Source organism: Desmodus rotundus, chromosome 2 (assembly GCF_022682495.2).
Source record: "Desmodus rotundus isolate HL8 chromosome 2, HLdesRot8A.1, whole genome shotgun sequence".
NCBI lineage: Eukaryota > Metazoa > Chordata > Mammalia > Chiroptera > Phyllostomidae > Desmodus > Desmodus rotundus.
The window spans coordinates 46,925,547-46,937,552 of NC_071388.1; the positions used below are offsets into that span (position 1 = coordinate 46,925,547).

The following is a 12,006-nucleotide window of genomic DNA, read 5'->3' on the forward strand; positions in this document are numbered from 1 at the left end:
ATCATGCCGTACTTTCTTTAGTTCAGTGGTTTTCAACAGGGGATGATTCCCCCCAGACGGCATTGGACAATGTGTGGAGACAATTTTGGTTGTCATACCTGGAGTGGGGTGCTATTGGAATCTAGTGGGTAGACACTAGGGATGCTTCTTAACTTCCTCAAATGCAGAGAATATTCTCTTCTTCAGCAAAGAGTTATCTGGCTCCAAATAACAATGGTCCCAAGGTAGAGAAGCCTTGATTTAATTGTACAGACAGACAACCAAACTTATTATTCTAGTTCTTAGAGAACTACACGAGATATTTGAGTGGAGGTATAAGTGGAATGTAATAGAATAAAAAATAGCATTTGCCATGACTGTGTGTGTGGGAAGGCATTGTGGGCGAAATAGGATTTAATCTTGCTTTTTAAGATGAATAGAACTGTGGACACTGTAGATCTTGTGGATTGAATAGTCAGAGCTAGAGGTTTCTAGGCAAGCTTAGCACCATGTTTCTCAATGTTCTTAAAAGACAAAAGTCTTCTTAAAATAAAATATTACACAGACTTTAAATATATAAAACTGATAAAGATTGAGCAGGTTCTAATTGATTTGATTGCAGGACCTGAAGCAGGTTATCCACTTGGCTTCTTCCTTTCCTTCCACACCATCTCCCCAAACCCTCAGGAATATATTGTCCCAACCTTGTTAATGACACTACTTCCTTTCTTTTCAAAAGAATTCTGGTTCGATGATAAATTACATTGTCACCCACCCTATGAGGGAATCCAGTGTTCTAAGGAACACGGTTTGAAAATTACTGAGTCTGATTTTTTCTTTCTACCTTTAGAAAATAAGGAACATGAATTCTCCCCTAAATATTAGAATTTTACTGCTAATAATAGCAGTATTTTATAGAAGAGAGGACTTTAGGACTGATGTTAAGAGACCTGAATCCAAGACCTTGCTCAGCTGCTTGCTAGCTTTTTGGTGTTAGACAAATCTCTGGAACTCTTGGGCCCTCGATTTACCTAGGTCTCCTCTGTGTTGTCCGCAGTGCTGAGCATATTTTTCAACAAAAGTTTACTGAATGTGTTGATTTTTAACCCCCATCCTGTATCCTATTTTGTTTGGGCTGTTAACTTCACTTGTGATACTGTTCTTGACTCTGGATCTACAATTATTATTATGAAATTTTTAACTATAGACATGGACTTTTCATCTGTCTATTTCTTCACACCCCAGGCTCATGAGTCCTCCAGCTGGCTGTGGTGAATCTCTAAAACAGGTTAGACACCTCAAAAACACATCTGAAACAAATGCTTGCTCACTGTGCCTCACCACCTCCAAGCCCTATTGCCAGAGGCTTTTCTAACTCAGCAATGAGACCACTACCTACTCGATTGCTGAGGCCAAAAATCTAAATGTCACCTTTGGTTCCTCTCTTCACTTCCTACATTCAATCATATCAGTGAGTTCTATGGTTCGATCTTGAAAAATCTCCCCAATTTATGTTCTCACTGTTACCTGGTCCAAGCTGCCATCAGCTCTTGCCTGACTACTGAAGTGCCCTCCAAACTCTTCTTCCTGCTGCCATTCTTGACCCTAACAGCAACTTCTCCAAACAGCAGCCAGAATTACACATTTATAAATTTAAAAAAATGCAGTATTAAACTTGTCCTTAAAATCACTTCCATCTAAAGTCCTTAATTTGGTCCACAGGATTCTTCATGCCTAGTGCTCCTACCTCTTTATTTTGGTTACTATAATCTAGTCTTACAGGCCTTTTCTGTGTTCCTTAAGAAACTAAGCACATCCCCACCTCACAGGCTTTGCAGTGCTGTCACTTTCTTCCTAGTGTACCCTCTCCAAGTGGCTGCCTCCTTTCCATTATTTGGACCTCAGTTTGAGTTTTGTTTTTTCAGAAAAACTTGCCCTGGACACAATATGGAAAGTTCCCCTCAATCACACTACTGTTTATCCCTTTACTGCGTTTTATTTTTCTCCTAGAATTTATCACTACCAAAATTGCTGGTATCTGCTTTTAATTTTTGTCTTATACCCAAAGAATGTAAACTCCATGAGAGCAGGGATCTTGCCTGTCTTCTCACAGCACAGAGAACATGCCTGGAGTATAATGTAGGTGCTTCGTCAATATTCCTTGAATGATCTTAGATACCCTTTCATCTGTTAGTGAAACACAGAGTTAGTTTATAGCACTGATAGAAATAATTCATATACATGCGGAATATTAAAGCAGCTAAAACAAAATGGGCCTAGGTAAACTTCTATTGCTGATAAACAAACTGAAAAACTACATAGTATTTTTGACATTAAGAAGCAAAGTTTTGCCTGAGGAAAGTTAGTCTTAATAAAGTTAAACATAAAATTACTAAATCAAACTCAGGAAAATAATAATATTCAAAATAATATCTGAAGAAATCTTATAATGGCTGAATTTGAAATGGACAAAACTCAAATTTTGATGTAAAGGTTGCAAAAAATAATTCATTCAGAGGAAATTTTTAGAGGAAAAATAAAAATAAAAATTGTTTAACTACTATGGATAGAAAATTATTCAATGAATCATACAATGTCTCAGCATAATTTATGTCAGAAAATAAAATATTAAATGGAAATTCACTGGTACTTGTATAATTTTGATATAGGTTTATATTAAAAATACAGAGATAAGAGAAACAAAGTAACAATGCCTTCTTACACCTGTATTTCTTTTAAAATTTTCTCCTTGAATAATGGAAAACTGCAAACATTTGGGGGGAGAAATGTTTTCAAAGCTTTTTATTTTGAATTAATTTTAGACTTACAGAAAAATTGCAAATATAGTAGAGTTTCCATGTACCTATCACTCAGATTCTTGTAACAACTTACATAGCTATAGTATAGTTATCAAAACCTGGAAATTAAACATTGGCACAATAATATTACCTATAGATCTTATTCAAATTTCACTGTTTTTTTCCCTAATATCCTCTGTTTATTCCAGGATCCAGTCCAGAATCCTTTATTACCTGTTGTTTTTCTGTGTCTTTGTTGTCCTCTAAACTGTGAGAGTTTCTCATTCTTCTTTTGTTTTCCTGCTCTTAGCGCTTTTGATAAATACTGGTCAGTTATTGTGTAGAATGCCTCTCCATTTGAATCAGATGTTTTCTTGTGATTAGGCTGAGATATGTGTGTGTTTCGGCACAGATACTGAAGAAAGGATGCTGTGTCGTTCCACAGCATCATGTCGCAGGCTTGTCATGTCCAAGTGTCTTATTACAAGTGGTATCAAACTTAAACACTTATTTAAGGTGGTGTGTGCTGGATTTCTTCTCTGTAAAGTTAGTACTTACCTTTCTACAACTGATAAACATCTTGGGGGAAATATTGTGATATTCAACCATGTTTTTTGAAATCATGGTTTATGAGTAGAATTCAATATATCCTTTGGCATACAGAGAACTAACTCTTTATTACTTTAAAAAAGTACATATCTTAGTTTTAAAAAAGTGCTTTCTGAAGTTTATGATACATATGAAGGAATATCACAAAGTATGAAATTGAAGGAAATAGGATTAAAAACACTGAAACCCTTCCCACCTATAAACAGTGATAATATTGATATCTATAAATAATATGCTTTACAAAATATGTTAGGTTTAATTTTATTATACTTTTCCATTACCATTTAGTCCTGTTATACCCCCTTCCCCCAGCAATAAAATAGTTTTGAATAATTCACTTCAATAACAATCTGATGAGGTTGATATTAGTAACTTTATAATTTTATTATATTTTCTCCTTTTCAGATGTGTAAACTAAGGTTCAGTGAGATTAAATGATTTTTCCAAAGTCTAATCATCAGTTACTGATAGTGCAAGAAAATACACCTGGATCTATGTATCTGATCACAAACATTTTCCCACTGTACACTGTGGTGAAATGGATGTGCTTACACAGCAGCGAGTCCCATTTCATTGGATGTATCCAAGTAGAGGGGTACAGCTTCTTCTGGGGATATGGTAAGGAAACTAAAACAACAGATGAGTGGTAGATGACTCTAAGATTACTTCAGACTGAGATTTAGTGATTTTAAAATACAGTGATGAAATGGCCATGTTATTAACTTATGTTGTTTCGCATTTGATTTCATTTTATTTTATTTTTTAATTGTTTTTCAAGTGCAGTTGTCTCCATTTCTCCCCATCTCCTCCCACCCACCCCACCAACCCCAACTTCCTATCCTCAATCCTACCCACTTTGGCTTTGTCCATGGGTCCTTTATACATGTTCTTTGATGCCCCTTCCCCTTCTTTCCCTTATTATCCCCTTGCCACCTCCCCTCTGGTTACTGTCAGTCTGTTCTTTATTTCAATGTCTCTGATTATATTTTGCTCTCTTGTTTGTTTTGTTGATTAGGTTCCTCTTATAGGTGCGATCATATGGTATTTGTCTTTCACCACCTGGCTTATTTCACATAGCATAATGCTCTACAGATCTATCCATGCTATCATGAAGGGTAGGAGCTCCTTCTTTTTTTCTGCTGTGCAGTATTCCATTGTGTAAATAAATGTACCACAGTTTTTTGATCCACTCATTTACTGATGAGCATTTAGGTTGCTTCCAGTTGGCTATTGTAAACTGCTGCTATGACCATTGGGGTGCATAGGTTCTTTAGAATTGGTGTTTCAGGGTTCTTAGGGTGTAATCCCAGCAGTGAAATTGCTGGATCAAAAGGCAGTTCCATTTTTAGTTTTTTGAGAAAATTCCATACTGTTTTCCACAGTGGCTGCACCAGTCTGCATTCCCATCAACAGTGTACTAGGGTTCCCTTTTCTCCACAACCTTGCCAGCACTTGTTTGTTAATTTGGTTATGATGGCCATTCTGAACAGTGTGAAGTGGCATCTCATTGTGGTTTTAATTTGCATCTCTCTGATGGCTAGTGATGCTGAGCATCCTTTCATATGTCTCTGGGCCCTCTGTATGTCCTCCTTGGAGAAGTGTCTGTCCAGGTCCTTTGCCCATTAATTGGGTTGTTTGTCTTCCTGCTGTGGAGTCATGTGAGTTCTTTATATATTTTGCAGATCAACCCCCTGTCCAAGGTATCATTTGCAAATATATTTTCCCATATGGTTGGTTTCCTTTTCATTTTGCTGATGTTTTCTTAAGCTGTGCAGAAGCTTTTTAATTTGAAGAAGTCCCATTTGTTTATTCTTTCCTTTATGTCTCTTCTTCTAAAGGACATATTGGTGAAAATATTCTGCATGGAATATCTGAGATTTTCTTAACTGTGTTCTCCTCTAGGACTTTTATGGTGTTGTGACTTATATTTAAGTCCTTTATCCACCTTGAATTTCTTTTTGTGTATGGTGTAAGTTGGTATTAATGTATTTTTTTCTTTTTGCTTTTCCTCTTTTGTAAGTTGAAGAAAGAACACTTTTCTGTGATTTTCACAACCAATGAACTAGAACACTGATAGAGTTTTTGCTGAAAGAAACATGTCCTTCCTTCCAGAATCTCCAGGCTGTGTGACTATAGTTTGTGTTATGATGTAACACCAATATTTAGATCTCTTCTGAGGTCTCAGAGAGGCTGCTGGGACTGCAATAAGATGTACATTCTGTCTGTCTTTGCCACTCTACATGAAATTCGTGGAGAACAAGCAAAACCCTGCTTGTCTGTTAGGTTCTTTAACCTCAGTAAAGTAAGCGCTTTTTCCTTATTTTTTAAATTAATGTTTTTATATTATCCAATTAGAGAAATATTACTTTAAAGAAAAGTAGAGGGACAGATACTTTATTAAAAACCCACTGATATTGAAATAGTCCAGCAAGCTCTATGTCATCTTATGATCAGCAACTTATTTTTTTCTTCTGATATTATCTTAAAAACAGATTGTAATGCTCCTTTTCAAAAGAACTAAGGCTCTGAAAGGGGAAGTGAAATTTCAGTGTCACACAGCTGACAAATTAGAAGTATCATTTGCATGTTTTTTTCTTCCTTTGTTTTCTCACTTGTATGTGAGGTCAACTAGTAATAATAGATGCATTCTAAATTCTAGGGCATTTTTCTTTTTCCTTCTAATAAGAAAACTAAGCCTAAAATGGAGAAGTGGTTTGCCTAAGAGCAATTGGGTATAAAATTAAGAATCCAGAATAAAACCTGCATAGAAAATTAGATTTTGTTAATGATTTCCTTTGCTGTACAAAAACATTTTGGTTTGATGTAGTCACACTTGTTTATTTTTTTCTTTTTCTTTCATTTCCCTTGCCTGGGGAGATATATCAGAAAAAAATATTGCTACGAGCAATGCCCAAGATTTTACTACCTATATTTTCTTCTAGGATTTTTATGATTTGGGGTCTAACTTTTACATCTTTAATCCATTTTGCATTTATTCTTGTGTGTGGCATAAGAAGTTGGTTTAGTTTCATTTTTATGCACACACCTGTCTAATTTTCCCAAAGCATTTATTGAATAAACAATTTTTACCCATTGTAGGTACTTGTTTCCTCTGTCAATTATTAATTGACTATAAAGGTGTGGGTTTATTTCTGGGCTTTCTATTCTGTTCCATTGATTGATGTGTCTGTTTTTATGCCAGTACCATGCTGTTTTGATTACTGTGGAATTACAATATAGTTTGATATTAAGTAGCATGATTTCCCCAACTTTGTTCTTTCTTAAGATCACTGTTGCTATTCAGGGCCTTCTGTGGTTCCATATAAATTTTTGAAATATTTTTTCTAGTTCTGTGAAATATATCATTGGTGTTTTGATAGGAATTGTGGTGAATCTATAGATTGCTTTTGGTAGCATGGACATCTTAATGATGTTAATCCTTCCTATCCATGAGCATAGTATGTGCTACCACTTGTTTGTATCTTCCTCAGTTTCTTCAGTGTCTTATAATTTTCTGAATAGAGGAGGTCTTTCACATCTTCAGTTAGATTACTCCTAGGTATTTTATTATTTTTGAAGCAATTATGAATGGTATCGTTTTAGGGAGAACATGTTCACCAATGATATGACAAGGAATTAATATGCAAAATTTATAAAGAACTTAGAAAACTCAACACCAACACAAAAAAACAATTCAATTAAAAAAATGAGCAAAGGACCTGAATAGACACTTCTCTAAAGAGGACATGCACATGGCCAATAGACATATGAAAAGATGCTCAATGTCACTAATCATCAGAGAGATGCAAATTAAAACCACAATGAGATACCACCTCACACTGGTCAGAATGGCTATAATCAATAAATCAACAAACAACAAGTGCTGGCAAAGATGTGAAGAAAGGAGAATACTTTTGCAGTGTTGGTGGAATACAGATTGGTGCAGCCACTGTGGAAAGCATATGGAGTTACCTCAAAAAATTGAAAAAATGGAACTGCCTTATGATGCAATGTTTCCATTTCTGGGAATTTGAAGAACCCCAAAACACTAATTTGAAAGAATATAAGCACCCCTATGTTCACTGAAGCATTATTTACAATCGCCAACATTTGGAAACAGCCCATGTGTCCATCAGTAGATGAGTGGATTGAACAACTAAGGTACATTTCCACAATGGAATACTACTCAGCCATAAAAAAGAAGAAGAAATTTACCCTTTGCTAAAGTACCGATAGACCTGGAGAATATTATGCTAAGTGAAATAAGCCAGTCAGAGAAAGACAAATACCATATGATTCACTCATATGTGGAATCTATTGAACTGAACTAACAAGCAAAATAGAAACAAATGTATAAATGGAGAACAGACTGACAACTCTGAGGGGAGGCACCGGGGCAGGTCGAGGGAGAAAGCAAAAAAGAGAAAGGGCTCATGGACATGACTCATGGTGATTGTGATTGTGGGTAGGGGGTTGGGTGGAGGTGGAAGAGGGTATAAGGTGGTATATAGTAATGGCAAAATACAATTAAAAAAAGAAAATTAGATTATGATGAAAGACTATAGGCTTCTGCTTCTTTATTGAATCATCACTTGTATCTTAGTTCTTTAAAGATTGGCCTCCTGATGGAGAAATGGGAAGAATAATTTATATAGTATGTTTAATAATTTGAATTGATATTGGAATATACTGTAAGAATTTTTATTTAGATTAGTGATCCAATTGCCCAGGAAACAGATTTGGATCTCACTGTGCATAGGCAGTATTCCAAAAGGTTTTTTTGCTTTTGTTTTTATTTTTTTTAACTATGATAAACAAAGTGGAGTGTCTTTGTGTAAGTCATTTACCTATATGAGGATTGGTTTCCAGCATGGAAATGATACCTTCTTTTACATACCTGACAGGTTTATATTAGAACGAGGTAATGAATATTGAATAACTTATTGAAAATACAAAGATAAAAGCTTTCTCAATTTATTTCCCTGTTTATATCTTTGTTTGGAATCCTCCCTGAATTATCCTTCTCTTAACCCAATTGGACTTGGCTTGCCAAAGAAGGAATTTTATTTTTCACTCATTTAACTAAAAGTTTATGGTAGGCTGATCTATTCAAAGACTTTTGAAAAGTCTTTGAATAGATCCATTCAAATGTCTTTGTTAAGAACTAATCTCTCTCTTTCAGTGTCTTAGTTCTTTTACCTTTATTGTATTTATTCTTAGGTTCTCACTATGTATGGCAAAAATGGCCATGAATACTAACAGACTTGTATCCTATCACTTTCTCAATCACACTGGTCGTGACTGGCAGTGATACCTGAACCAATCTCTGTACCAAGAGGAATGTATGTCTCTGAATGATTAGACTGGAGTCATTTGCTAAAGTCAGCTCCACTTAAACTATTTGGACTAAATGGAAGAGGGTGGTTCTTCAAATGAAAATTGAAATACTCTTATTAGTAGAAGGATCTTAAATAGTGGGAAGGATGCTGGGTTGGAAAAAGGAGCATCTGTCAAATAGGCCCTCACTAACCTTATTTCAGTCATTGAAAACCTATTAACCCCTAAAGGATTGTCTTGAGTCATGTTTGGTTATTCCTAATTCTCTAATCATGCAGGATTTCTCCCTCTTTTGTTTTCCTTCAGCATCTTGTGCTTCTTTTTACTATTTATTTTTGTGAACTTTGTATAATAATTAGAAGTTCATTTCTTAGATTATTATAGTGTCACTCTTTTGAAGGCAGAGACTATCTCTTTTTGTCTTTGACTTTTCAATAGCACCCAACAGGTGTGATTCATAATAGACTGTCAGTAAATATTTATTAATCTGACATGTGAATGTTGCACAAAGTATCAGTGATAAAAAATAAACAAAACAAGATAGATGTCTTCATGTATATAATTTATTAACTGAGTAATTTATTAAAAGACTAACAGAAGCAGTGTTAATAATTCTGAGAAATTATTCTTATTAAGAAGTAAAAATAGCTGAAGCTCCCAAGAGTGGTCAACTTCTGTAAGGACTGGCTGGGGAGGAGGTTCATCTGCATCACTAACCTGTATTCACTAAATCTGGGCCCTCTTTTCCTCTTCAGTTGTCCGGGTTCATGTCTAAGCTCGTGCCTGCTATCCAGAATGCCCTCAAGAATTCAAGTGGATCTGGAAGAGGAAAGGGACCGATGGTGTTAAATGAACCCATTTTGATTGAGACCTACATGGGACTGATGTCATTCATTGGAAACCGCAACAAACTTGGCTATTCTCTTGCCCGTGGGAGTATTGGTTTTTGAGCCTCTTTCTGATGTATAAGTACATCACACATACACATATCATAATTGAAGATTCTAGTTCAGCTCATCATCATTTTGGACTGAAACCATTAACTTCTTTTAAATAGTATTACATGGTTTTGAATATTTAGTACCTTAGGAAATCTAAAAGCTTGATTAGACTGATAAATGTACACTTTAGACCTTGGATAGAGATAGATCAGATTTCCCAAAATGAGAAAATAAATTCTCCTAAGCCCATTAAATAATGTTATCAAATGGGTACCTGATCATAAACTCAAGGTAGACTCTGGGTTCTTGTTCCTCTGTCCTCTAAACTTAGACATTTTTCAGGTCTTGGTCTTTGGCCCTCTGATCCTGATTTTCTTTCTCATTGGGGTCTCACTCTCTATTATTTTAGCTACCCTTCTCATAGGAATGACTTCCAAATCCATATTTGCATCCCTGCTATTTCTTCAAGATTCATTTTTGCATTTGTGTCTGCTGATCGTCTACATCAGTGTTTAAATAGCCTCTCACATTTAGCATCTTCAAATTCCTGAATTTTTCTGTGTCATTTTTATGGTCCAGTTAAATTCCATGCCAAATCCATTCCATATAGTACCTGTATTAGGCTGTTTTGGCTGCTATAACAAAATACCACAAATCGGGCAGCTAATATACAACTGAAATGTATTTGTCACAGTTCTGGAGTCTGGAAATCTGAGATCAGGATGCCAGCATGGTCAGGTAAGGGCATTCTTCTGAGGTTGCAGACTTCTTATTATATCCTCACATGATAAAATGTTCTCTTGTGCTTCTTTTATAAGGGCATTAACCTCATCTGTGAGGGCTCTGCTCTCATGACCTAATCACTGCCTTCAGGCTCAACATTGGGCTTTAGGATTTCAACATGTGAAATTTCAGGCAGACACAAACACCCAGACCATAGCAGTACCATATCTGTATGTGGCTTGGCATTATACCTTAATGCCCAGATGTGAAACTGTTCATTCTTCTTTTAAAATTGTTCATATTCTTTTTCCCCTTTCCATTCTCACAGGCATATTATTAGATCAACTTGGAGGATGACCCTAGCATCTTTTTTTTAAAGGTCATAGCCTTTTAATTGGGATCCTCATTCCAAGGCTGGCCCTCTTCTGATCTATTCTGCTCTTGATTGTCAGATTTCTAAAGCACACTTTGATCATACCATTCCCTGCTCAAGAATTTTAGTGGCTCATTTCTGTTTGCAGTTTTTTCTTCAAACACACACACACACACAGAATAGCAGACTCTTTCTTTCTAATGGATGCCCAATATATTAAACAGATAGAAGTAGGGCCACAATGATTTAGGGAGAGGTGAGAATGCCACCGGAGGGACTCCCTGCGTAATGTCTGTGGATCCCAATGGGTTTTGAGGTGTGTCCTAACTCATTCTGTTTTCCATTGCTCTTTTTTCTTTCATTTACTCTTTGTTTCCCCTTATGTCTAATTTTGAACAATCTGGGAGATTATCTCATCTTTTCTCAACTTTTCTAGATTCTTGTATTTTTTTTAATTTTTCAATTTTATTTTTAATTTATTTTGAAAATCAGTTTAAATGTTGAACATCATAAACACTATTATAACCAACTTTTGGCCTTCCCGTGACTCAAAGCTGGGACACCTTAGTAGGCATTCACATAAAAATTTTCAGGTAATTGTTTTTGCTTATGTGGCATCTAATTTTTGAAGTTCTACCTTTGAAAAACTTACTTCCTCAATTCCTAAGATTGGTCCTCTGATACAGTCATAAACATCAATTTGATGTAGGCATTCGAAACCCAAGTCTTGAATAAACCTCATTTCATTTTGTCTTTGTTTACTTCCATTAGTATTTCCCTCCCTCTCTTTCCCCTTCCCAGCATCCACCCCCCCCCCCATGATGGCAAATATTGTTACAGTCCCCAAGGCAGGGAACTTCTATTCAGACTGTAAAAGGAAATGTTGAAATTTTTAGCTGCCCTGTCAACAGTAGTGGAATGAAAAGTCGTTGGATTATTTTGGCAATGGTTCTAAAGTAGACATAATTGGCAAATCATGATAGCACTGTTGCCTGAAAATCCCCATTTGCCTCAAGATAGTAGCATTTGTTGGCAGCAGCCTCTGAAATGTCCAGCCCTTTCTTTTCAGTTACCATTTAAGGATCAGCCTGACAATTGACTTCTGTCTGCACATTTGTCCTCTTTGTGGCTTAAACTGGACTGTTCTCAAATGACCATATAAATGACACATTGTAGCATCATCAATGGAATCCAATCAGAAAAGACGAGAGGAGGTAGATGTCCCTGAGTCTGAAGGTCCAGCCTA

At 35.8% G+C, this 12,006-nt stretch overlaps 1 protein-coding gene across 1 annotated transcript in view; it reads left to right on the top strand.

Moving 5' to 3' along the window:
- The window catches only part of TPRG1 (tumor protein p63 regulated 1), a 132,410-nt gene extending 120,899 nt beyond the window's left edge, over nucleotides 1-11,511 (top strand). Inside the window, exon 6 of the mRNA XM_024561007.3 lies at nucleotides 9,479-11,511. Within this exon, the coding sequence (XP_024416775.2) occupies nucleotides 9,479-9,673 (195 nt within the window). The 3' untranslated portion in view covers nucleotides 9,674-11,511. The remainder of the gene's footprint in view (nucleotides 1-9,478) is intronic.
- The last annotated feature ends 495 nt before the right edge of the window (nucleotides 11,512-12,006 follow it).